This window comes from Podospora pseudoanserina, chromosome 3 (assembly GCF_035222485.1).
Source record: "Podospora pseudoanserina strain CBS 124.78 chromosome 3, whole genome shotgun sequence".
Taxonomy (NCBI): Eukaryota; Fungi; Ascomycota; class Sordariomycetes; order Sordariales; family Podosporaceae; genus Podospora; species Podospora pseudoanserina.
In genome coordinates this window covers 1,808,259-1,834,504 of record NC_085922.1, presented here as the reverse complement: position 1 = coordinate 1,834,504, position 26,246 = coordinate 1,808,259, and the positions used below count along the sequence as shown (strand labels likewise).

At 53.8% G+C, this 26,246-nt stretch overlaps 7 protein-coding genes across 7 annotated transcripts; 4 read left to right on the top strand and 3 right to left on the bottom strand.

Moving 5' to 3' along the window:
* Positions 1–184: 184 nt before the first annotated feature.
* HEM13 (Coproporphyrinogen-III oxidase) lies at positions 185–2,043 on the bottom strand (the record flags this gene model as incomplete). Its single annotated transcript, XM_062945638.1, has 2 exons — positions 1,284–2,043; positions 185–1,213 (listed from the first exon to the last, which is right to left on the bottom strand). Exons 1-2 carry the CDS (start codon positions 1,869–1,871, stop codon positions 185–187), a joined length of 1,617 nt encoding a protein of 538 aa, XP_062801646.1. The 5' UTR covers positions 1,872–2,043.
* ATG8 (ubiquitin-like protein atg8) lies at positions 1,947–3,701 on the top strand. Its single transcript, XM_062945637.1, is given in 6 exon segments — positions 1,947–2,169; positions 2,236–2,279; positions 2,294–2,408; positions 2,475–2,665; positions 2,821–3,038; positions 3,101–3,701. The coding sequence occupies 3 exon segments, from the start codon at positions 2,576–2,578 to the stop codon at positions 3,156–3,158; spliced, it is 366 nt and encodes a 121-aa protein (XP_062801645.1). The 5' UTR covers positions 1,947–2,169; positions 2,236–2,279; positions 2,294–2,408; positions 2,475–2,575; the 3' UTR covers positions 3,159–3,701.
* Positions 3,702–8,719: 5,018 nt separating this feature from the next.
* QC764_305240 (uncharacterized protein) lies at positions 8,720–13,634 on the top strand. The gene is made up of 5 exons (XM_062945636.1): positions 8,720–10,280; positions 10,341–10,603; positions 10,703–11,392; positions 11,457–12,071; positions 12,129–13,634. Exons 1-5 carry the CDS (start codon positions 9,980–9,982, stop codon positions 12,639–12,641), a joined length of 2,382 nt encoding a protein of 793 aa, XP_062801644.1. The 5' UTR covers positions 8,720–9,979; the 3' UTR covers positions 12,642–13,634.
* A 582-nt stretch (positions 13,635–14,216) lies between these two features.
* On the bottom strand, positions 14,217–17,208 carry QC764_305230 (uncharacterized protein; the record flags this gene model as incomplete). Its single annotated transcript, XM_062945635.1, is given in 2 exon segments — positions 14,217–15,990; positions 16,001–17,208. 2 exon segments carry the CDS (start codon positions 17,206–17,208, stop codon positions 14,217–14,219), a joined length of 2,982 nt encoding a protein of 993 aa, XP_062801643.1.
* Positions 17,209–17,852: 644 nt separating this feature from the next.
* On the top strand, positions 17,853–18,128 carry QC764_0052460 (uncharacterized protein; the record flags this gene model as incomplete). Its single annotated transcript, XM_062940430.1, has 1 exon — positions 17,853–18,128. The coding sequence occupies one exon, from the start codon at positions 17,853–17,855 to the stop codon at positions 18,126–18,128; it is 276 nt and encodes a 91-aa protein (XP_062801642.1).
* VAM6 (Vacuolar morphogenesis protein 6) lies at positions 18,028–22,077 on the bottom strand (the record flags this gene model as incomplete). Its single annotated transcript, XM_062940429.1, has 5 exons — positions 21,678–22,077; positions 19,111–21,621; positions 18,941–19,049; positions 18,387–18,873; positions 18,028–18,339 (listed from the first exon to the last, which is right to left on the bottom strand). Exons 1-5 carry the CDS (start codon positions 21,757–21,759, stop codon positions 18,028–18,030), a joined length of 3,501 nt encoding a protein of 1,166 aa, XP_062801641.1. The 5' UTR covers positions 21,760–22,077.
* A 727-nt stretch (positions 22,078–22,804) lies between these two features.
* Positions 22,805–26,057, top strand: PHO91 (low-affinity phosphate transporter; the record flags this gene model as incomplete). Its single annotated transcript, XM_062945634.1, has 3 exons — positions 22,805–22,825; positions 22,975–25,840; positions 25,915–26,057. 3 exons carry the CDS (start codon positions 22,805–22,807, stop codon positions 26,055–26,057), a joined length of 3,030 nt encoding a protein of 1,009 aa, XP_062801640.1.
* Between the last annotated feature and the right edge of the window lie 189 nt (positions 26,058–26,246).

The window sequence follows — 26,246 nt, the reverse complement described above, 5'->3', positions numbered from 1 at the left end:
GCTGGTGGTTGGAGTTGAAAGTCAAAGGTTGATGCCCCGTGCACTGGTCATGTCCGTCGACGTATGAAGTTCAGAACTCGAAATCGATTTCTTCAAATTTTGTACAATATTCCCCCAGACGTTACAATACTTAATGTACATGAAACCGCTAAATACAATTTTCAGATTTTCAAACCCTCATCAACTACACCCACTCCTTTGGGTTCTGTAAGATTTCCACCAGCCTCGCCTCCCTGCTCCCCGGCTCAGGCTCGTGCATATACCTCCAGCTCGCCGTCAACGGCATGCTCATAAGGATGCTCTCCACTCTCGCGCCAGGTGTGTTCAGCCCAAACGACGTCCCCCGATCGTGTACAAGGTTGAACTCGACGTATTTCCCTCTCCTGATCTGCTGCCAGTCCTTCTCCGCCTCGGTAAAGGGCATGTCCTTGCGCTTCAGCACAATAGGGACATATGTCGGGATAAACGACTTGAGCGAGTCCTGGATAAAAGCAAACGTGTTCTCCTTGTCAGACACGGTTTCATCCAAGTCGTCAAAGAAGATGCCGCCGATCCCTCTCGCCTCGCCGCGGTGCTTGTTGTAAAAGTACTCGTCGCACCACTTTTTGAATTTCGGGTAGTAATCCTTGTTGTGCTTGTCGCAGACCTCCTTGAGGTCTCTGTGGAACTGTATCGCGTCTTCGTCGAAGAGATAGCTGGGTGTCAAATCACTGCCGCCGCCGAACCACCACGCCCCCGATGACCCGTCCGGCTTGGCCGTCTCAAAGTATCTGTAGTTGAGGTGGACTGTTGGCGCCATGGGGTTCTTGGGGTGGACGATCAGACTGAGGCCGGCGGCGAAGAACTCAAGGCTCTCGGGGACTTCCCCGTCGGGGGCGATGTTCTTGTGGTTGGCGCTCATTTTCATGATGGCGGGCTTGGGGAGTGTGCCATAGACAACGCTGACGCCGACGCCGGCCTTCTCAAAGACCTTGCCGTCTTGGAGGCAGCAGGTGATGCCGCCGCCGCCTTCCTTGCGCTGCCATTCGTCTTTTCGGAATTTCGTTCCGTCTACCTCTTCGAGAGCTTTTACAATCTGTTCTTGTTGCTCCTTGATAAACTTTTCCATGCGGAGGCGCATGGGGGAGGTTTCGGAGACGCCCTCGTTCTTCTTTTGTTGCTGGTCGCGCTCGGCGAGACTGAGGGAGTCCATGCTGAGGGGTTCTGTGACGGCCTGGGGGGGTGAGGGGGAAGATAGCTGTTAGCTTGCTGAGATGCGAGCGGCGGCTTCAAAGGGAGCATACCATGGCGTAGGTTAATGGCACCGAAGCAATCAGACCGAAAGCTGCCAACCCGGCGTATCTGGCCCACGGCACAAACGTTGAGCTTGAAGATGTCGAGCTGGGCAAAGTTGAAAGGCTTCTCCTGGAGGCCAATTGAGGACGTAACTTGAACTGCGACAAGAAACGGGCAGCGTGACGACGGGAGGCCATGTTCGAGCAGCTTTTATATACAAGCCGGCCCGTTGGCGGAGAGTTGGTCAATTCGGTACTTGGGATCAGACGATGCTCGGCGCCAACATGAGGCCACTTTTCAAGACTCGGCGGGCAAGTTAACGGCTTACGGGCAGTGCCGAGTGACAGATCCTCTCCGCAGACCACCCTTTTGGAAGCGATTCTGGCTCGGCTGATCTGGCTTTTGGAATCGAACGTTTCGTTGATTCCAGAGCTGCGGAATGGGTTCCTGGGAACCGGGACCTTTGCCGGAGCCCCAAGTGGGATTTTTGAGCCGGGTGGACAAGGGCCTCCCCATGTTCCTTGTACTGCGACGTTGAGAACACGGCGCGGGGTCGTCCCTTGCAGGCACACCCTCCAGGCAGGAAAGCGGGGCATTCCCGGTCCTGATAGAGATCCATGGACGGCTTCCCGTCCTCTGTCGTGAGGACATCTAGATAGTATAAGGTATTTACAAGTTCATGGACTTGGTTGCCTCGCTGCAAATGTAAAATGGAAGCCCTGATGATTCATACCGGGGACCTCACCGTGCTCTGGTGAGCCAAAAGAGTCTAGCTTCTGCTCGGTGACCTAAAGGCTGCTCCCAGCGATAAGAAGCCGAGCTGCGTCATGGATCAAGCGCAAAGCCACAAAGCCATAAGTACCGGTACCAGAGCAGGTGACAGTCGTCCGCCATGTGAGCGCCCCATCTGATTCACCTTTGATGGGCGCGCGCTAAACTGCTCTGGGAGCTTAACTCTAGTTAGTCATCTGGGCACCCCGCCTCTCCGTCCGCCAGACAGCCCGCCAGCAGCCAGCAGCCAGCACCCGTGCAACGCAAGCCCCCCCAGCTTAACAAGGCCACCACCTTTCTCCAACTCAACTCAACTCGACCTTTCTTCCTCCGACAACCATCATTTCCATCACCCAGGAGAGGTATTTCTTCCACCCTTCACCTTCCTCTCCAGACAGGTATCCAGCTGTTGACCTCTTACCTTGCAGACATACCCAGACGCCGCATCCAACACCTACACAGCACTTGCTAGCAACCCAGCCACAGCACCCAGCCAACACCGACAGCCAGCAACAACCAACCCGCCAAAATGAGATCCAAGTTTAAGGACGAGCATCCCTTTGAGAAGCGCAAGGCCGAGGCCGAGCGCATTCGTCAAAAATATGCTGACCGCATTCCCGTAAGTACTCCAACCTCTTTGGCGGTGAAGCCATCATCGACATCATCGGTCTTGAGCCGTTGGCTGCCTAGAAGCGAGACCGGTCGCACCGCCATTTCACTCACCTCCACCCATCTCAACAAGCCCATTTCTAATCATCCGTGTGTCTCTATTAGGTTATTTGTGAGAAGGTTGAAAAGAGCGACATCGCTACCATCGACAAGAAGAAGTACCTCGTTCCGGCCGATCTCACCGTGGGCCAGTTCGTCTACGTTATTCGCAAACGGATTAAACTCTCCCCAGAGAAGGCCATCTTCATCTTCGTTGATGAGGTCCTGCCTCCAACCGCTGCTCTCATGAGCAGCATCTATGAAGAGCACAAGGATGAGGACGGGTATGTGCAGCTCTGTTTGCTTTGTTCATCAAGAAGCCATGCACTAACAGATGATGCCACAGATTCCTTTACATCACATACTCGGGCGAGAACACCTTCGGTGGTTTCGAGACTGCCTAAATCGACTTTCTTTCCTCTAGACGTTTTTAATGGGCGTTGCCGGCACTGGACTTCGGGTATGATGGGCCCTTTCACTTTCTACCAGTTGAGAGGGAGAGGGGACGTTGGGAAGAGCTCTGGTTTTTGTCTCTTGCGTTGCATTTTTGTCTGTTCGGTTCGTTGGTTCTGGGATTATCTCGCACACACACATTGGGAAACTGGAGAACTATCGTTATGTTATCGAGGCATGGGGTATTTGGTGAAGAGGGGAACGCAGACGGCAGAGATGACGGCTTCAGCGATGTAGCCTCGTCTTGCCTGCATTTGAGTCTTTGTTAGACAGCATATTTTCTGGGAATTTCTGCCTTCGCCATCGATGCTTCAACGCTGCCCGTTGCCCTGTACCTATCCTCTTGTTCCTCATTGCTTCAACTAGGCGGTGTGGCCTGAGCCGTGTTACACTTGACAACAGGGCTGGAGATAGCCTCGCGAGCACCTATCTGGTGGTGAATCTCGGACTCGCGCTATAGCTCAATCCAACGAACCTGATTTTGTCTCGCAGTTACCATTACCTTTTGTGTATCTTGGTGTCCAAACCTTGTTCGAGAAGACTTTTCTCTGGCACTTGCTCATTCCAAATTGATGCCGACTGGAAACTTCAAGCCTCGTGGAAGTAGCCTTGAGGTTCTGACCCAGATCCACATCTGGCACTTGGCAGGATGTGGACCAGCGCCATCCTGATGGGTCCAGGGGGCTGGATGGTGATTGGACAGTGAGGAGGGTGTAAGTGGTGGCTTGCTGGGAAGAGACGACGCTTGGAGAGAGATGGACATGGTTCACTATAATATTGCGAAACTCGTGATAGCTTTCTTCTTTTTGGGCGATACACATTGGCTGCACTAGAGCAACTCTGTACTCGTGTGAATTTTACCTCTCAAGATGTGTCTGCCCAGTTCAGCCCGGCCGGCCAGCAACACTGATCCAGGATGGGAAATGCCTTTGAAGACGGTTGATCTGCCTCTGAAGATTGTCAACACATCTTTCAGGACAATGAAGAAGCTTGTAAGCACAGCTCATATGCCTTGGATTATAGTCAAGGGTCCAATAGAGTGCAAAAGGGTTGACTATTTGTCAAGACCTTGATATTTCACCTGTGTTCTTGTTCACAGCATGCTCATCAACTCTCAGTTTTTCACTTTCTAGTTCATACCAAACATACACTATATGAACTCTCCAATCTCAACAAGACATAACCCAAGATGTGACTCTCCAAGAGAAGCAGCTGCCCATGACAGGCACCTGCCATATGATCCCACCCGTCGACCGATGACTTACTTCCTTCTGTCTTCTCCTTTACCACATCTGTAAACCCCCCTTCAACCTCGCTCCAGGCTTTTCCACATCTTGCCAACACCTCCCGCAGGACAAACAGAGACGCAGACGCGGAAATGATTCTCTTTAGGGTAGTTTTCTTTCACAGCGACAATTTTTACTTTTCACAACAACGACGACAACCTCTTCCCCATCCGCATGTTTTTTGGGTTAACATCTCTTCTTTATATCGGTTGTCAGTACTCCACATCACATAGCAGCCAAAATGTCCTCCCACTCCTCCTCCTCCTCCTCCTCGTGTCCTCCTGGGGTAGTACCGCGACCAGCAACAACCAAGCGAACCCCTCTGTCGCGGGAGAAGAAGAAGAAGAAGAAGAAGAAGAACAACAACAACCCTCACCCTCGTCCTCCTCGTCCCTCTCCACCCTCCCTTCCCTCTCCACAGACTCAGAAATCGAAGTCGCACCCCCACCCCCACCCCCCCGTCGCCACGGAAGAATTCCTAGCCAACTTTCCCGTTATTTCACCCCGCATAAGGAGTTACTTGGCAGTTTGTAACAATGAAGAGGAAAAGGTGAGGTGTAATATTTGTTTGGGGGTTATTTTACGGGATTGGGATAGGGAAGTGGGGGTGGTGACGCTGCCGGGTTGTGGGCATTGGTTTTGTGGTGAGTTATGTTGAGGGAGGAGGGAAAAGGGAAAGGGGGCTGACGAGATGAATTGTAGGACGGTGTATAAGACGATGGTTGAAGGAGGAGAGCGCTACGTGTCCGAATTGTAGGGGGGATGAGCTTGAGGGGAGGGAGGGAGGCGGTGGAGGTTTGTAAGGGGAGGATGGGGAGGTTTTGGGGGAGGTTTGGGGTAGGAGGGGTGAGGGTTGTTGGGGGAGATAGGGGGTTAGTTCAGGGGTGTAGCGTTGGAATGGGAAGCGTGTTTTTTTTTGATGTGTTGACAGTGTTGGTGTGAGTTGGGTTGTAAGTGGGGTTGAGTGGTGAAGGTTGTGAGGTGGAGGTTATGAGGTGAAGGTTATGAGGTGCAGGTTACGAGTTGGGTTGTGAGGTGGAGGTTTTGGTCAAAGGTTGTGACAAGTGATTTGGAGTTCTCAGGGGTAGGTTTGTGGTGAGGTATAAGAGGAAGGATATGTTGTGCTGGTTCACGAGCTTTGGGAGTATGCTTCGACGACGCGGTGGCCATGAGCTGAAGCCTGTGGTAGAGTTGTGGTCCTGCGGCGTGGAGATTTACGGTTTTTGTCACTAACAAACTTTGATACAGCCAAGGAGTGAACAAGTTTTTCTTTAAGTGGATTTCACTGGGCGGATATATACTGTGGTTTTCACACATCTTCAACTGAGTATTCTCTTCCGTCCATCAACACCTTCAAAGACTCGGTCAGAAAGCAGCGAACTCAACACACAGGACTAAGCAACACATCCACGCTTCCAAAACGGCGAACGACAACCTGATGAGGCCCCATTACCTCACTCCCAATGACGTCCATTCCTTACTGCCAAGCGGCAGTGACCGGATCGGACAATTTCGAGATCACATACGACAAATCTCCAACGCCGCCATCGACACCATCGCCGACCGAGAACCAGGGAGCGAGCACAGCTACAGCGACGCTATGCTCCATTTATCCGGACTAACCAAGCAACTGGTGGATAGGTTTATTTCCCGTGACATGTTGCAAGATTACTACGCAGGCACTGAGTATCAAAATCTTGAATCGATCGACTCGATGGATTACGCCATCGACCGTGTACTAATTGCTCTGATGGCGACGACAGTTGCGTTGTGCATGGAGGTCGTCAAAGATGCCGCTATCAAGAGTGGAGAGGAGTTCGATTTGGACATTTCCGCAGGGGAAAGATTTGCTGCATTGACGTTGGGTTCAGCGAAGTATTGAGACGGCTCGAACGACTGGAAACTGGGTCTTGTCAGTCACCGACGAGCCTCTTATCGAAATGGCGTGCCAGACCTTTGCAGAGTCACTGTGTTACTGGGATGGGAATATCAGCAGGATTTGAGGTTATCACCGGCTGGGCCGGACCTGGAGCCGTCATTGCTGTGGGGCTTTGGGAGGGTGCAATGGAAGAGGGATGGGAGCGAGTGGTGTGTGTTGATGGAGAGGAGGTTGATGACTGCATGGTTGATGGATCTTGTTGATTTCATGGGGGAATGGTTGGACGTCGCCGAGTTTGAAGCCGCGAGTGGCTTCCTCATGCACCCTGCCAACTCGGAAATAATTTCTCGTCCGCCGACTGTCTCGCGGAGCTTTCCCCGGTGAGTGAAGGAGTGTCGTTACCAGAACCGGGATCTGGAAGCCGACTTTTGGGGGAACAATAGCTACCGGGGTCACCACCATCGACTGTGTCATCTGCCAGGAGACGATTGACGACGACAACGACAACGCTTGTCTGGACGGATCGATGAAGGACAAGACGGATAAGTTGAAGCAGCCTGTCTCGTTGCCTGGTTGTGGGCATTGGTTTCACAGGTCTTGTGCTGCTCGCTGGTTGGGGAGGAACAACTCCTGCCCGATGTATAGGAGGGCGGTCAAGAACGTTGAGGAGTGCACGAAGCAGGGGGGTGAGATCAGTTTCAAGATTTTGGAGATGATGAAGAAAGGGCGGGAGTTTGACAAGAGTCTCAGGTTTGGGGAAGTTAGAACATCGATGACGGCACCCAGGCCGGATAAGAAGCTGGCGTGCAAGTGAGGATAGCCATGATCCCAGATCGACGGATCCTGCGCCTTCACCACGTACGCTGATCCCGATGTCACTTGCCTACATGTCACATTCCTACTCACTCTTAACACCCTAGGCTATCTCAAAAGTCCTCTTGGCTGGAACTGGTCAGCGAAGTTGTTTTGGAACTGAAGCAGTAGATAGTATCATGTGAAAGGCATCAACGCCCTTGACAGCTCCAAGTCTTCACCTTGAGTAAACTACCTTTGGGTACCTTGGGCATTTCTAATAGACAACGACAATGATGGCGCCGATTGGTGTTCCTCTTTTTGACGAGAAATGGCAACATCACTGTGCCTTGGGCCGCTAGATTAGAATAAGAGAGCTCCTGCTTAGACACACCGACTACGATGCGCGCACGAGGCTGAAAATCGAAAACATCCATCACACAAGGCATAGTCACCACGGCAACGCAACATGAAAAGACACAAAAGTTGCATGAATAATCTTGTATTGAAGCTATCAAAAACATTGGCGACGCTAGCAGGTAACCTGAAAACCAGAACAGAATGTTAGCAACTGGTTTCTGACAAACAAGGCTCAGAGCGATAACTGTGTTTGATTCTGTAAAATCATACATCCAAGGAAGTATTGCTCCCTCATCTGTCCCGAAATAGGCTTCTAGGTGGGACTCAAGTGGAAACTGCGAATGTGGGAAAGTTTGAATCATGGTAGAATCGGGGTGTGGTGTGTCAAGTGCTGCGAGCAGAGGGAGTAAACTGACCTTTTGTGGTGATTTTGTTGTGCAGAGTCGCTGCGTAGTTAGTTGCAAAGTCGAAGAAAGCAGAAATTGTGCTCTGAAAAATCTGCTTGAAGGGTCAGTGCTCAAGCTCCAAAGTCAAAAACAAAACTCTGCAAAATCGATGTGCTTCAAGCTGTATGTGTCAGACAAATTTACTGGCAAGCAACAAGCCCTCCCCCGTAGGAGAAAGCCCGAAACAGACTAGTTTTCTTCATGGTCGATTCAGTTGGGAAAAGAAGACAATTCAAAAGTTGTCATCATTTGACAGCGAGAAGCAGCAGTCGATAAAGAGAGAGAGGGAAGAATGAAGACGAGAATAGCTTACCTGATAGTGTCGAACAACCCAGCCAGCCTTTCCAGCCTCGACTCGACCCGTTGGCACTCATAAACACCGCAGGAAACGCGCGGCAAGAAGCAGAATCAACTGCTGATTGCGTTGCGAGTGCAGTCGACGAGTCGAGGGTCGCTCTCGCGGCTTGCCAGGAGAACAGAGCCAGGGCTGGAAGTGTGCTGGTTGGGGAGTTGGTTGGTGGAAGAAGAGAATTGAGAGTCAAAGCTGCTGCGGAAGTTGAAGAAATACCCAATGTTCAGATAGCGATAAGGAAATTTTTGGGTGGAGCAGTGGGGCAGCCTCAGGGAGAGGGTGGGGCCGCATTTTTGCTTCCGTGTACCGAGTCACGTGATAGAGATGCTTGCCTGCAATCGCGCCCCAAAAATAGCTGCATGCTGAATCGCGAAGCGGCATAATCTGTGGCTGAAAGAGAGCATCCCCAAATATGGTGATGGCTACAAAAACAACACCTTGATGCTTCCTAGAGGGGACACCTGAGACACGATGATTTTTTACTTTGGCATTTTCTGGTCATGCGTGAGCCGTGACCTTGGGCCAAACGAGGTTGCGCTCCTCGCAGGTTAGGTTACATCCGAATTGCATCTAACCGCCACAACGGAACGGATTAACTATGGCCCTTGACAGAAATGGCCCAAGCCAGCCCCGATAAGCGCACATCTTGCTGTCCGGTGACCAATCAGAGTGTGCGATTTTGCTGTATCGGGAACAGGCTCCCGCTCTAAAAGGCTGGCCGAATCCCCCAGCTGGGTCTCAGCATTCGAACGCTCTGGCTCTTGCAGCTTGGTCCTGATCGGTGCCCAGGATCTCTCTCCCTCTGCGACCCTCCAACGCCTCACCGTCTGCACCTCTGTCTGCAACACTTCGGCTCCCCTGAGAGTTTCCGGTTCCCACTCCTTTTCAGGTGTCCCTCTCTGCCTCTGCCTCTGCGTCTGCGTCTGCCCTCTGCCCTCTTGCCCTTCTGTCATGATTTCTGTGAACAAATCACTCATTCTTCCTACGTTTTAATATTATACTTGTAACGAATTGCTGGCGGCACTGGGAACAGGGTCTTGGTCTTGCGACGGCGGAGAGATTTGACGTGCTGCCGGTACTAATCAATTTTCAATCGGGCAACTCTTTCACGGAAGAGAAGAGACTCGCTCCCACCACTCCCAAACCCCCGTCCTGCAACCAAACCTGGAACTCCACAATTCACCACCTCTGTCCACGACACGTCGTCGCCGCCGCCGCAGCAGCCAGCAGCAAAAGAGTCGACGTCGCCCGTTGAACGCCCAAACGCCTGCCCAACGTTCTGTCGCTGTAATTTTTATTTTCCGCGGCCGCCCAGCATCTTCTTGGTGCCGCTGATCTTTTGGTCATTGCTTTTTTGGGGGCGTCGCACCACTCGCGACAGGTTCCGCCCATATCACACACTCCTACATAACATCATCCTATTGCTATCTAGCCCGTCGCAATCGCCCGCACAACATCCCCGACCCCGATAACGACGGGCCTCGACGCCCAGGCGATCGCACCGTCTAGTCGGCACGCGCGCGCACCACCACCACTACCGCTGTCCGCGTTAGGTTAGGTGACTGCCCGCCACCGGACCTCTTTCTTACCTCGCATGCGATAACGCGGAGGGACAAAACGTCGATATCCACGCCGTGGGTAATCGGCTGCTCCGGAGATGATGGCCTTTCAGGCGCACCCCGGTGGGATGCAGCAACATCCAGGTGCTCCTCCCGGCCACCCCATGGCTCCTGGCATGGCCCACAACCCCAGTCAACCGGGCGCGACACAAGCAGGAATACCGCACAACATGATGGGACACATGGGCGTGTCGGGCCCCGGTCCCCAAATGAACGCTGCCGCTCTCATGGGGGGTGGCATGCCGCCCGGCGCCGGTCATCCTGGTCCCCACGGCATGCCGCATTTGAACCCAGCGCAAGCACAGCTATACCAGCAACAGCAAATGTCTGCTGGCATTTGTATGTCACCTCGCATCATCTCCCACCACGGTAGAGACAAGTACTGACCAGCCTGTGTAGACGCCCACAACCCAGCTATGCAGCAACTACAACAGCAGCAAAGGCTGGCCGAGCTCCAGCTGCAGCAACGGCAACGGGCTGCCATGATGCAGCAAGCTGGTCAATACAACAACCTGGGCCAAGTACCCATTGGCATACCGCTGGGACAGATGAATCAGATGAACCCTGCTCATATCGCAGCAATGAGGAGGATGCCGGTACCTCTCCCCGCACACCTTCAACAAACACAGCTAGCTCAACACCAACAGGCTCAATCCATGAACGTAAGGATACACTCCTGAATACCACGATATAAGGCCCGACGCGGCTGGAGAAATGTGTAGGTGCTCTGGAAGAAGTAGATGCTAACGCAACGGCAACAGCACGTCAACATGGCCCAGCAGATCGCCCTCCAGCAGCAGCACCAACAGCAGCTTAACCAGATGCAGAACAACCCGAACCATGGGCAGATGAACCCACAGGCAATCATCTCCCAACAAGCCCAAATGGCCGCCATGCAGCAGCAGGCCCAGCAGGCCCAGCAGGCCCAGCAACAGGCAGCCCAGCAGGTCCAGCAACAGGCCGCTCAACAACAGGCGGCCCAGCAAGGTCAACAACAACCTCAGCAGCCACAGCAGCAGCAACCACAGCAGCAGCAACCACCACAGCAACCAGGCCAGCCACAGCGGCAAGCTACTCCATCACAAGCCGGGCCCAACGGGCAAGCACCGACTCCGGCGCCTACCCAAGGTCCTACGCCACAACCAAATCCTCAGCAGCAACCCCACGCCCCACCCCAAACACCGCAGACTACGCAGGGTCAACCAATTCAACAAGTCCAACTGGTGGCCCAGGCCCAACACGCTGCCCAGGCCCAGGTTCAAGCGCAAGCCGCCCAGGCTCAAGCTGCCCAGGTTCAGGCGCAAGCAGTCCACAATCAACAACAGGCCGCTGGCCTGGCCTTGATGCAGCAGCAGCAGCAGCAGCAGCAGCAAAAGCGCAACGGAATGGAACTGAAAGGGCAATGTTTGCTAAAGTTGATGCAGTTCAGCGAGCATCTGAGTGGCTTCCCGGTATGTTCTCGCACGTAAAGGAATGCGGGTCAATGTTCACGTTAGCTAACCCGTCACTCATCAGGGGCCAAAAGGTCAGGATGATTTGAGCTACTGGGAAGATTTTGTCAAAATGTTCTTCTCGCAGAAGGGTGTCTTCAAGCACACCCTGCTGGAGAGGACGGCCGAGGGTCCGGTGGAAAAGCCGTATGAGATTCAGTATCCCGCTCTTCCCCGCTACTTCCACTCCCACTTCGACAGCGGGGTAAAGACGATGCAGTTGATCATGGCAAAGGGCACAACCGACCGTGCGTTACCAAACGACTGTCACTTCATTGAGAACACCAAGGCCAGCCTCATCTACCGGTTTGATCAAAACTGCCACGTGGTTGCCGACGGCATTCTGCGGGCCTCATTTGACAGTGAGCAAAAGTTCGAGTTGTTTGAGTTCATCACGACAGATTTCGAGGAATTTGTGCCCCGAAGCATGGTTATTCAAGCCGCTCGGCCGGCCCACAACTGGGTCAAGGAGTGGCATGCTCTCAACTCACCAGACAACAAGCAATCTCCGGAAATGAACAAGAAAAACAAGACGAAGCAACTCAAGACCCCTGCAGGCCCCCCGCCAGATCTTGAGCTTCCGGACTCGTATGTCAGTCCAGGAAGAGCAGTGCCGGGGCACGTGTATCAGTTTCTTGAGGTATGATGATCTCCGGTGACTCTGAATAGTCCAATGCTAACATGCCTGTTCTCAAAGATGTCGGAGATCATGGGTCAAATGACGCCGTTATTCGACTTCTTCCATGCCCACCCTGGGATTGCGCCCTATGCCGCCATGGAGCAGTATGTCAGCCGGATCAACTCGGGTGCCCATCAAGGGATGAATGGGCAACCAATGCCCCAGGGCGGGCCAAGGACTCCCAGTTTTGGCCAGTTCCCCATGGGTGCCAGCCCGGCCATGGCCAATATTGGACTGCCAGGATCTCCGCACGTGGTGAACAGCCCGGCGCCCGGGCAGCTTGCGGCACCCGTGATGCAGCACCAGATGAGCCAGCCAGGAACTAGCTCGAGCGGCCCCAGCGCCAACACATCACCTGCTCAAGGTAACAAGAGGAGAAGGTCGACAGTGAAGGAAGAAGATACCCCTCAGTCTGCCCCAACACCGGGCGCCATGGGCACCCCTCAGATGAACGGGGTTGGGATCCCAGGAAAGGGAAAACAACCCCCAACACCGAGGATGCAAAAGCGGATGAAGGGCAACCCAGCATGAGGTTGTCTTTTTTTTCTTCCGTTTTTCTTTTTGGTTCGTGTCTTTGTCGTCATCAAAAACAGCTTAATGTGTTTCCTGGGGAAAGGGCGGCCTGGGGTGAGCTTAAAAGCTTTTTGTGTCTAATTTGTTGTTTGTCCGCTTCCACTTTTCCTGGGCGGCTGGCGCAACTTGGATTTGGGGGGGCGGGGAGGGGGGGGTAAGAGGAGGGGTGAAAAGGGAGGGCATGTGTATGGGAATTGTGTATGGATGGGCTTGCTATATTGGCTCTCTCTCTCTGACTTTGGCGGTGGTGTCGAGGCGTCTTGACTGCTTTTGGTTTGCTTTTTTTGGTTTTGTGATATCTGAATTTTGCTGCTGCTGCTCTTGCTTGTTCCTTTTTTTCATTGGTAACTAGGAAACTTGGGGCGTTTGAGTTTTATCACCCCCTTTTTTGGGTTTTTCTTGCACAAGAAGAAAGAAAGTTTGAGCAAAGCAGCGGGAATTGATGTCAATTGATTATTGTTTTCGCTTGTTGAAACTGTGGTTTTTTTATACTGGGTGTCAATTGAGGGGAGGAATCGTTATTTTAATTTCTTTGGGCATTGGTGAGGGGGGAGGGGCGGGGGGAAAGGGGAGAGGGTTAGGTTACCTACATTAGTTGTTGTTTGTTGTTGTTGTCGTCGACATCGTTATCTTGCATGTCCCTCTTGACTTGTCCTATAAAAAAGGAGAATATTTGGTTTGGGCCGAAGTTGATTAAGTTGGTTTTGAATATAATGTTTGTGAACTGTGTGGTGTGGCTTTGGGTTTTGAAAGTTTTTTATAATATAACCACGCAGCAGCATCTTTGTGTTTTGCCCTAAATTCTCAGTCAAAACAGAGACGGAGGGAGAAACCCAGTTTTTTGTTGAGTTCTGACTCTTTGCTTTTGGATTTTGAATACGTCACCCTAAATAAAAATACCCCCATACGCTATCATCCTTTCCTTGTGTTTATATTCCAAACCCCAAGGAGGGTTCTGCAGTTTAAGATACCAAATATGCAAAAAAAAACATGGCGCACGTGTAGATAAAAGTCTGTTTTGTTTTTCGGGTAAAAGGGGATTCAAGGAGGTGGGAAAGCAAAGAGTCTTCTTCTTTTGTTTTACACTTTCTAAGTATGGTTTTCATTGTATCAATGCCGAGAGAGAGAAGAACTTTGTTGTACTATGTCTTGTTCACTGCCCTGCATCTATTCTCGTTTTACACACACATCACATAGCCATATCGACAGTAGTAGTAGTAGTAGTAGTATTAGTAGTACTCTTTCTACAATTCCCTTTAAAAAAAGGTCTACTCATAATCTTTTGCTCGCTTCCTCCATGTATAGGTACCTTAGGTAACTCTGTATAAGGCAATTGTCCCTGTTCCCCCATCCTTATTTTCCAGCGCCCCCTTCCACCAACCATCAAAACCAGGCCCATAAAAATTCCCATCCCAAGCCCATACAGTAAGGTGTACTCTTTCCTGCTTCCAACGCCAAAAGACCCATGGTATCATATTCCCCCCTCCCCCCATCCCTCAACCTCGCCCAACAACCCCCCTCCCTAATCCCCCCTCAATCCCCAACCCCAACCCCATCCCCCCTCCCGTCCCCAACCCCCTCTTCACCCGTCCCCCAACCAACCCCTCCTATTCCTCCCCGTCCTCCCCTCCCTAACCAATTCAACTTCAACAACTTCCCCAACTCCTCCACCTTCCTGTTCCCTTCTTCCTCTTCTTGTTGCCCCTCCCCAATCCCACCCCCAACCCCAACTGACGCCAACACAGACATACACTGCAACATCCTCCCCCCCAACTCGGTAACCTGCTTACTGTCCTCCACATTCTGATCCCTAAGACTGTGATGAACCCCGGACGGCGGCGGCGGTGCATGCGTCATCGCCGCCAGACCAGAAGACAAAACCGACGCACCGCCTACCCCAGCCCCGACCCCGCCCGCCACACCCAACGCGTTGAGGCTCGAGGGTGTGAACGGTCTCGAGAACTGATTCGTTACCGCGCCGTCGCTTCCGTACGAAACGTTGGATATGGCGCGGGAGCGGTTACCAGCGATGGAACCCTCCCCAAACAGGGTGGTGGTGGTGGAATTGTAAGACGCAGTCGCCGGATCAAGCGGGGCACTCCCCTTCAGCGCTGTCGGTAACGAACTGCTCGACACCAAGTAGGCATCACTCCCACCCCCACCCCCTGGCGAGCCAGACAGCTGGGAGGCAATCCCCTGATTGTGAAATCCCGGGCTTGGAATCGGCAGCGGTGGGGAGGCGAGGGCGTTGCTTGCCAGAATCTGGGGGAGGAATTCGAGGGACAGACGAGAGAACATTGACTTGAGGGTGTCGTACCGAGGCAGTATGACAATATCCCTAAAAGCAAGGAGGACCAACCTCCTGACCTCAAGCACCGACGAAGCCGGGGAGACGGCCGGTTCCGACCCCGGAGGTGATGACTTAGTAGTGGAAGAGGTCGGTACACCCCCCCAAAAATCCCTCGCCTGTTCCGCCGTCATCAACGGCCCATTCCCCGCAAACTCCAGATCCAGAGGCAAGAAAACCGCCTGCATATAGGGCAGGATCACAGTAAAAGTGAAGATCCAAAGCTCCACCAGCAGCGGAATCAGCTTATCCTCCGGCGTCTTCCTCAGCGTCTGATCCAAACTCGAAAAGCCCGTCGTCAACAGCTCCCTCAAATCGTCCACGATCAAATTCGGACTCCTCCTCAGCAAGCACCACTGTATATGCATCGTCACCACTCGGTTGATATCCTCCACCGGCAACCTCAAATCCTCCGCCTCAAACACAACCAACAACTTTGCCTTTAGAAATGGCCACGCATCATCATGCGTCATGTTGTTCAGCCCGTACTTGTGACTGTCAAACGGCTCGTTCAAATACAAACTCGGCGCCGTAACACTGCTCGACCCTCCTCCCCCTCCCCCTGATCCTCCCCCGCCCGAAATAACACTCCCGCCTCCTCCAGGCCACTCACTCCCAACCCCAGAACTACTAGCATCATCCCCCTTCTCCTCGCTCGCAGCAGTCTTATTCTTCTTCTCCCTCAACGCCCGTCCCCCATGCCTCAAATCCAACCCGCTCTTAAACCCCCCAACCGACCCCGCCATCGGACTCTGCGGTATGTTGAAATTATACAAACTACTCGGCGCGCTCGGATCCGTAGGCCTCGAATTACTCATCGCCGAGCTCAACGGCAAATGGTACTCATCCTTCAACTTGTTTTTCTGCCTCGACAAGAAATGGTGCCTCTTCTCCTTTTCCTTTTCCTTGCTCCCCTCCTCACCAGCAGGACGTATCGTTGCCACACTCGAATTGGACAGACTGTACAAACCCCCACCCCCCTGCTGCTGCCCCCGTCGTCGTCGTCGTCGTCGTCATCGACTCCAGACTCGTGGTGCTGAAGTTTCCTCTCTGCAACCCCGCAAACGGATGGGGCAGACCCCCCTTGCCTGGACTGGGCAGCGGCTTCTCCTTCACGTCGGAGCTGCTTTTACTGCTGCCGATTTTGACGGGGCGGGAGAAGAGTTTGGGAACTTTGGATTTTTCCGGCTTGGGGGGTTTCTCGCTCGCTGGGGGAGGGGGAGGAGGCATGCTGGATTGTTGTAGACCCGGGGAGGTTTGCGCCGATCGGGGAAAGACGAGATTGGCTGCTGCTGTTGCGGCGAGCGTGTGATTTCCTAGTAACCCGTTGTGATATGTCTGCCCCCCAAAGGCGTTTTCTCTCGGACCGCTCGCTTCGGTGAGGCTGAGGACTGGTGGTGGTGGTGGGGGGTTCATTGTTGTCGGTCCGCCGCTTACTCTTTTGGCTGGGGGGGGTGGTGGTTCTGTTTCTGATGAGTTTGGCATTGGTAGGGTGGATGATCGTTGGCGGTTGTTGTGGGGGGATTGGTTTCTTTGTTGTTGTTGTTGTTGTTGTTGTTGTTGTTGTTGTTGGTTTTGCTGGTGGCTCATCACTGCCGCTTGGGCGGCGATTTGGCTCGCTGACATTTCCCTGTGAGGAGGCGTCGGGCTTATTTTGGGAGAGGGCTGGTGATGCAAGCCGACGACGACTTGGGAGAGGTTCGAGGTGCTGGTTGAAGGTAGAGTTGGCTCAAACATGCCCGCATTCTGCGAGTTCTTGCGCGCGTGGGAGACGACCCTTGACGAGAAGGTGGATGATGCTGCTGGGGATGTTGCCGACGACGAGGGCGGGAGTGTCAAGGGTGAGAGCCCGTTTCGTGATATTGTCTCTGCGGTGGCGGGAGAGTAGGACCGGGCGGCGGCGGCGGCGGCGGCGGCGGTGGATAGGGTAGGTCGTGAGAAGTTTTGTAGGCTGGTGGTGCTGCTGTTGTTGGTGAAGCTGGTGTAGATGGGCGTGGGCGACGGCGCGGCGGCGGCGCGGGCCTTGGGTATGTTCAGGTCGTCGGCTGTGGACGTCGACGTCGCCGACTCTTGCCGTCGTGATGGTGGTGGTGGTCTCGGTCGTGGCAGGTCGGGACTGGACCCCCCAGGAAGGGGTGAGAAGCTCCCTGGGGTCCCTGTGGATCTGGATGGCTGCATGGGGTAAGGTTTAAGGTAAGAGGATGCCTTTGGCAGTAGTTGGTTTCGAGCTGTGTTTTGTGCTGGGGATCATGGGCCAGGATGTGTTACATCTTGGCTGCCCCGAGTGAGTGAGTGAGCGAGTGAGTGAGTGAGTAAAGAATCGGAGAATCGAAGAATACGTATCTTCTTGAATCGGAGAATAGCTATCTTTTTTGGATTGGGGAACTCTGCCCTGCAAACAGGTCGTAGCAACAAGCCTTTCACAAGCGTCTGCGTTCCAGGACCCCTGCTGCAGATGACGGAAGTGATCCGAAGAGCGGGTATTCAGGTGAGCTGGGGACCGCCACAGAGAACCCTAACCCCCAAGCCTCACTTTCAGTCAAACTATCTTCACCGACCACCAGACAACAGTTTTGAAGTCAATTTCATGTACGAAGCAGCATATATTTTCTCTATACTGTGCCGTCTCATCATCTCTGCCTTGTTCCTGAAGCGTTGTCACAACCCCAGCACAGTCCCAATAACCCACCCACCCCAGGCGGGGCAATTCTCGGCACTCATCCCGGAGTCCCACCATTTTCAAACCTCGACCCCCTCCATCACCGTCACCACCACCAATACCTCACCACTCACCACACAGCACCCCGTCCCCAGCTTTCAAAATGTCAAACCCAGCCGTCATCACAGCCACCTACACCTCCGAAACCAACGCCCCCTTCACCCTCTCCCTCCCCCAAACAACCCCCACCTCGACCGGTGCGGTAAAAGCCAAGCAGCAATCCCTCTCCCAGCTCCGGGACTCGGTCCACTCCCTCCAAGCCACCATCAACAAGGAGCTCACCCAAAGAATGGAAGAAGACAACGCCCGCGCTGGAACAGCTGCGGTGGACAAGAAAGAGGAGGAGAACTACGGAGAGGAGGTCGTCGAGGAGGATTAAGCATAAATAAAAACAAACAACCACACATATCAACAGAATAATAATCACAAGTTTTTGAACGAACAGAGGGCTGAATAATGGTGTGCCCCCCCCTCCCCTCCCCACTCAACTTTCTACAACTACCTTCTCTAATGAAAATACAGTTCAAACCCTCCCCCAATTCTTCAACCCCCCCCCATCCCCCGACCTGACACTCCCCGGACTCATTGGCCTTTCTCCCTTCCCCCCAGTCACCCTCCCCAAACAACCATAGTGCACCACCCTATTGTCTGGCAAAACCGCCACCACACTCCTCCCCAACCTTTTATGACACCCCCCACACATCCTCTCCTCCCCAACAACCACCCTCCTGTTCCTCCCCGCCTGACCCCCCGGTATCCCATCTCCCAGGTACAACAACGCCTGCGCCGCCAAGTGGCTCGTCCTCCTCAGCCCAGCCACCACCCTCGTCTCGTTGACCATTGAATTCGCGCTCCTCATCCTGCCGCGGAAATACGATTCCAGTTGCGCGACAGGCAGATCATCTGGCACAAGCGACAAGGTCGAAGTAGCTGGCAGACGGGAGCCATGTTTTGAGAGGAGATCCAGCGCAGGTCCAAGGTTGGGCTCGTGAGGTCTGGGTGGGCGGAGGTAGAGTGACAAGAGGGTGTGGTAGATGGAGGGCTGGTCAGTGTTGTCGGTGTCGTTTTGGTCAGGAGACGAAGAGGGGGGGAGGTCTTGTGTCTTGTGGATGTGGTTGCAGTATCTGTGCTTGTTAGTTCAAGGGACCTTTTTTTTTTTTTTTTTTGGGATGGGGAACACGAGAAACATACTCCTCTGCCTTGGCATAGTCCTTCATCTTGAAGACATATATCACCAGCGCCTGCCTGTGCTGTCCCATGTTGCTGAGAACCACCGCATGAGCCTCATAAAAGGAGGGATCTGTCACCATCATTAGCATCCCCAACCATGAAAAAAACAGATTACCAGACCAGGTACTCACCCTCCTTCGGAATCCAGCTCAACGCCCTCCCCAAGCTATACTGCCTGCTTTCCCTCAAAAACCTCACCAACCTCCCCATCAACCCCTCCCACTCGCCATCCTTCTTCTTCCCCTCCTTCAACTGCACCACAAACAGTTCCACCAACCGATTATGAAACTCGGGCGTCCCATCCCCCAGCTCCCCAACGACATGCTCCAAATACCTCGTCTCCAACGCCACATCAACCCCCCTCAAAAACTCCACCACCCTCTCCCGCGGCAACGTCTCCGCATTCTCCGTATCCGCCAAAAAAACCTCCATCCCCAACCCCGGGTCCTTCCTCAGCGTCCACTCGGAAAACTCCAAGATAACATCAATCATCTCCGGCGGCAACCCCTGCAGATACCCCACCGTCCTCTGCGGCCCATGCAAGCCCGGCGCCGCCTCATCCGGCTCCGGACAGCTCCCAAACTTCCTCAAGAGATTCAACGCCTCCCGATGAAGCTTCTTGCCATAGAAAAAGTCAACCAGCTCATTGAATCGATTATGCTCCACCAACCTCTCATTCACCACATCCGGATCGCAAAAATTCGGTATCCGAAACAGCGAGCTCGCCAGCTGCGGACGCGAGTACATGAACGCCCTAAACAGCGTCGTGTCCACAATCTTGAACGTGTGCTGCAGCTCCGCCGCGAGCTGCAACTCCGACTCATCCACCTGCCGCGAAGAAAGCGTCAGATCCTCCTGAGCAGCCGTCTGGGAGGCAGAGAGCATCTCCGACCGGGCTCTCCCCGGCTTCAGTTTCCCCGTAGCAGGATCAATCACCCTCTGCAACCTCGCCCTGGCACCAGCAAGATAAGAATTCAGTTCCAGAACCGCATTCTTCAAATCCTTTTCCTTCTCCTCCTGTGCGTGATGGTCCTCGCTTGATCGCCCCCTAACACTAGCCGCGTCATCATCCTGTGTTGTCCGCCGCGAAGAGGCGACAGAAGCAGTCTCAGGATTAAGCTGTTGCTTCCGATGTCCCATCAGATACTTTGCAAACCCCCCTCCTCCCCCTCCGCCAGCCTTGGGAGGAGAGGCGACAACCTCCGGCTCCGAGTGCTTCCCAACTGTACTCCCCTCATGATCAGAATCATCCTTCTTCTTCTTCTTCTTCTCCTCCTCCTCCTCCTCCTCCTCCTCCTCCTCCTGCTCCTCCTGCTCCTCCTGCTCCTCCACGCCCGACAAATCCCCCGCAATAATCCTGGGAAACAACTTCAAGACTCTTTCCGGCGGGGCATCCACCTCGTCTTCACTGAACAGGTCCATCGACTCCCTGTATTTCTTTTGCTTAAACAGCACCTCCGCCTTTAGCATCTTGACCTCCCTCATAGTCTCAGTCTTATTCTTCAACAAGGCGTCCTCCAGCATGCCGAGCACACTGATCGCTTCGTCCAGCCTCCCGTTCTTGACCAGCTCGTCAATCTGCGAGTCGTAATCCGTCGCTTCCATTTTCCACACTGCCCTATCGCTCAGGACGTGGAATCCCTTGCCCGTGTGCTGGACACTAACCGTCGGTGGGGGGAAGTGCAGAGCCGCCGCACCAGGGAGACTGATCGTCTGCAGTAGACTCAGCGTGTCAGGGTTGCGCACCTCCAGCGTCCCCTTCACCGGCGGCTGCAGAGCCAGAATGTATGGATAGCTGTACCCGATCGACTCGGGCGCAGACTGCCACGGGATCTGATGCTTCTCCAGCGCCCTCCCGGAATCGTCAATGAATAAAGTGTTGATGTCCTTTGCGAGCAACAACCCGCCCTCCGCGAGCTTGGTAGACAGTGGCTTAGGGATGTAACTCCCCAATCCCATATACGACATCCCAGTAGCGCTCACCGACCCGAAACGTCCCGTCCCACCCCCCCCTCCCGTCGTCCCGATCGCCCCTGGCCCGACGATATCCTCTATACTTCCCGTCTCCACGTCTACAATGACAAACCCGCCGTTCATGCCGCAGACGATCTTGGTGGCGTTTGCCCAGGTTAGTGACCGGATTGATTCCGAGAGTAGTATCTCGGTGACATCGGGGGATAGCTCGCTCTCCTGCCATGACCAGAGCAACAACCGGCGTTTTACAGCCACGGCAAGCCTGGAGATGATCTCTGGGACGCCTGTTGACGGGTCCTGGACTACGTTGCTTGTTACGGCGAAGGTGGAGGCGTTTTTTGTTTTGGAGAGGGGGGCTTCGATGGGGGAGAAGGTTTGGAGGTCGTGGAGGGAGACGGTGTAGTTTGAGAGGGAGACTAGCGTGTTGGCTCCTTTGATGATGGCCAGCTGCTCGATGGCGCGGGGGGAGAACTTTTCTACCTCGCGGAGGAGGTCGGTTGGTTTTGGGGTGGTGGTGGTGGTGGTGGTGGTGGGGGGTTCATCGTGGGAGGGTTGGCTGGTGGAGGCTTGGGAGGGGGGGTGGTTTGGGGGATCGGATGGTGGTGGGATGTCGTTTACTCGGTAGATTCGAAGGGAGCCAGTGTTGAGGCCGACGAGCACGCGGTCGCCTGTCAATATATGAATTAGTAGATGCCCGTAGATCAGTGGTAAGGAAGCTGTGTACCATAAGCCAAGATGGACTCAATCTTGGACTTGTCCCGCTGCTTGAGCTCGATGATGGGCCGAGCCGTGAATGCGGACAGCATCGTGGCGGACGGCTATTATTATTGTGTGTGTGTTTGCGCGCCGCGCCGGGCGCGAGATGTGGTAATAGGTTTGCGGTTGCGGTGTAAGCTGTCCCGGGCGGAGATTGATACCCAGCTTCCTCGCTGTGTTGAGCTGGCGCGGCGGTGGAGAGGGGATGTACAGCATCGATATCCAGAGGAACAGAACAGCTTCCCCCAACAATCTGATGGATCAATGCGGAGACTTGAGGGCCATGGAGCTGCGACGGAGGAGGCTATAACACGGTAGAAGAGACAGAAAATAGACACCTCCAGAGCTGCGAATGACGCGCAATGTTGGAGGTCAGGCATAGCTCGCGCGACAGCAGGTGATTGCGCGGGCGTGATAAGGGTTAGGGTTGATGACGTATCTTGGACAGGACTAAATACTCCGTACTTTTATGACACTTCACCTCGCAGCAGGCAAGCAATAGGGCTATTGAGGGGAGGAGAGGCAGTGAAAAGGGGTAAATACAAATGATATCTTATTAGTCACAGCGTACCAGAGCTGAGATGAGACTGTCACCATTCGTGATGCTCACTAAAAAGTACGTAACAGACGCTTGGCGGGTATTTTGATTTTCTGGGCCAAGGTTACAGGCGGTATTCTGTATAACAGAGCGTACTCAATTCAAAGGGTATCATAGTGAAGATAGAAAGTGTCTCTGAACTTGAATCATGGGGAGGTTTGTGCTTCAACATTGCGACTGACAACCCTGAGAACTGGGGTGAGCCGTCAAGGTTCTCCCACACTGTGGCAGCCACACTTTCCGGTCAGTGTTGGCAACGAAGGTTTCAAACGCCTGAAGAGAGCAAACCTTGAGCCAGAATGTGGCGAGAAAGCATCAGCCTCTCTTCCATCTCTCTCGGTTGACTGAGTTCCTCTCATGCTGCCGGGTGTAGCTTTGCCCAAAAAATGCACAAGTTCTGTTCTTGGTTACACAAACGGCTTGCAGAAGCACATAATGCCTGTTCGTCTGGAGCTGTACAAAAAACGTCGTCATTGCAACATGGAGAAGAGGTGAACATGTTCCAGCAAGTCATAGGGGTCTTGTAGGAGAAGTTCTCCAATTCCAAAAAAAAAAAATATATATCGAGAACATCTCTCTTGTTTTAAATCTACACTTCTAATGTGCGATTTCTAGACAGAAAAAACACAGTAAATTACACACCCTCTGTATCCTCCTCGTCTGATAGTGCCAGAAACCGTTCCAAGATTCTAGACCAACAGGCTGGTGGACCGCGCCGCGGGTTGGTGGGGACAGCCCTGAGCGCTGGACCACTGGGGGTCCTCGGAATGACGGCGATGGCTGCATCCACCCGACACAATGGGTTTATCTCTGCGCCCAGTTCCCGTTTCCTTGCTGTAGAAAACTCCCCTTCTTTTGTTTTGCACAGCATGCCGTCAAGGCAACATCTTTGAAAATTACACCCCCATCCGCCTTTCAGGAGGTCCCCTCCTCTCTTTACGCACCACAAGAAGCCCGTCGACCACACAAAACCTCGGACCTTCTTGTCAGAGGAGGGAGCAGCAGTAGCAGTACCGTTGGAGAAGAGTACGAACTAGCCGAGTACAAGGCCGGCGACAAACAACGGGAGCGGGAACGGGAATACAACGAGAAAACACGCGACCGGCAGCGCAGGTACAACGTCAGGCGGGCCGAGAAGCGCCGTTGGCTCGAACACAACGACGAGATGAAGTTCTCCCACAGCATCCAGTTCAATGCTGTTCCGGACTGGAGCAACCACTACATCGCCTACAGCACCCTCAAGAAACTAATATACTCGCTCGAAAAGTCGATCCACCTCGCGTCCGGGGGCGACGGCGAGTCGCGACCCCTGATCCAACATGACGACCCCGAAACCATCTTCACCCGCGCCCTCGATGTCGAGCTGGAAAAGATCACATCTTTCTACGTCATCAAGGAGAAGGAGCTGATAGACGAGGTCGACGCCCTCTTGAAAGAGGTGGCCGCATTCGAGGAGGGAGCCGACGAGCACACACGACCCGCCACCCGGTCCAGCGAGCGACCACAGCTGCGCTACCGCAGCCAGAGCGCCAGGAGCCGTCACTCAACTGAAGATGATGGGCAAGAAGATAGTGACGACGACGATGGGGACGGCGAGGCGACTGGGCTCACCAAGAGGAGAAGGGGAAGCTTTGGGAGACGCAGGACGATCCCCAATGCCATGTTGGCCTCCACCACCGACATGACCGCTTCCACCGAGCTCACCAGGTCGCTCAGAAGGCTGAGCGTCACGTACGATGACTACGCCGAGCAGGCCGCTCTCTTTTCCAGCGGCATCATGCTCAAGAAGAAAATCATCGACGTCTACGTCCGCCTCTGCGAGCTCAAATCCTACAGCCAGCTCAACAGGACCGGCTTCAACAAGATTCTCAAAAAGTTTGACAAGATTTGCGACCGCCGGCTCCGGTCAAAGTACATGAGCAGCTTTGTCGACTCTGCCTACCCCTTCAAGCCAGAGACGACCAAGTCTTTGGAGGAGCATATCCAGCGCATTGTCCAGGCCTACGCCGAGATCGTTACGGACGGCGACGAAGCCGCCGCCACTAAGGATCTCCGGTCACACCTGCGCGAGCACGTCGTCTGGGAGCGCAACACGGTCTGGAGGGAGCTGATCGGCCTGGAAAGGCGAGCTGAAGCCGCCAGCCTGGGCCACACGCTGCTCGGCCGGGATGCGGACCCCCAGGCTGCTCGGCTGCAGGGCGATGACGACTTGGTGTCACCGACCAAGGCGATAAGCACCCCTCTTGGGCGCTTCAACCTGCCGACCTGGCTCGTCAGCTCCACCATGTTTGCGCTTGTCGTCATCTTTGCCATCTTTGTGGCCATGCTGCTGGTTCCGATCATGGAGAAGCCGGAGCAGCAGAACTGTCTGGCTATTCTGGTGTTTGTCAGCTTGCTCTGGGCGACGGAGGCGATCCCGCTGTTTGTGACGTCGTTGACGATTCCGTTCTTGTGCGTGGTGTTGCAGGTTTTCTTGGACAAGGACGAGCCTCACAAGCGGTTGGGTGCCAAGGACGCCACGGCTGCCGTGTTTGCGGCCATGTGGACGCCGGTAATCATGTTGTTGCTTGGTGGGTTCACGCTGGCGGCTGCGTTGTCGAAGTGTTATATTGATAAGCGGATTGCCACGTTCGTGCTGAGCAAGGCGGGGACCAAACCGAAGACTGTGCTCATTGCCAACATGGCTGTTGCGGCTGTGGCGTCGATGTTGATCAGCAATGTTGCCGCGCCGGTTCTGTGCTTCGGCATCATTGAGCCCATGCTCCGGAACCTGCCCTCGGGATCGGACATGTCCAAGGCTGTTATCATTGGCATCGCGCTGGCTTCGAACATCGGTGGGATGCTCTCGCCCATTGCCTCGCCGCAGAACGTGGTGGCCATCGGTATCATGGAGCCGGCGCCGACGTGGGGGCAGTGGTTTTTTATTGTCATTCCTGTCGGGATCATCTCGCTGGTTCTGATCTGGATCTTGCTGCTGGTGACGTTCAAACCCGGGCGTGGCACCACCATTGTGCCCACCCGCCCCATCAAGGACCCTTTCACGGGTATCCAGTGGTTTGTGACAATCGTCACCGTCGCCACGATCGGCCTCTGGTGCGCATCTCACACTTTGGAGAATGTCTTTGGCGACATGGGCGTCATCGCCATCATCCCCATTGTGCTCTTCTTTGGCGTTGGTATCCTCACGAAAGAAGACTTTAACAACTTTCCCTGGACCATTATCATTCTTGCTGCTGGGGGGTTGTCGTTGGGCAAGGCGGTGAACTCTTCCGGCTTGTTGCACACCGTCACGAGGGAGATCACGGCTCAGGTTGAGGACTTTTCGCTGTATGGGATTTTGGTCGTGTTTTCGACTTTGATTTTGGTGATTGCGACTTTTATCAGTCACACGGTGGCGGCGTTGATTATTTTGCCGCTGGTGTACAACGTTGGCAAGGGGCTGGAGGAGCCACATCCGAACTTGTTGGTGATGACGGGGGTGCTGATGTGCAGTGCTGCGATGGGGTTGCCGACGAGTGGGTTTCCGAATATGAGTAAGTTTTTTTACTTTTCATTTTATTTTTTTAATCCTGATGATGAATGGGACGGAGGCTGACTTGTTTGATAGCTGCTATTATGAAGGAGGATCCGGCGGGGCAGAGGTATTTGCAGGTGAAGCATTTTATCAGCAGGGGGGTGCCGAGTAGTGTTTTGACGTTGGTGGTTGTGGTGACGGTTGGGTATGGTGCTATGAGGGTTTCGGGGATGTGACATGGGAAGGGGAGATGTGATTATGGGGTGGGTGTGTAGGTAGAGAAACTTGGTTGTTGGATGAGTGGATGAGCCAAGAGAGATGAAGTGTTGGATTAATGTGATAAAGACGAGACGATGGATGAGTGGACGCCGTCTCTTTTTGGGGACCGGTGGTCTTTTATCGATGAATTAGCAATGGGGTTCTGG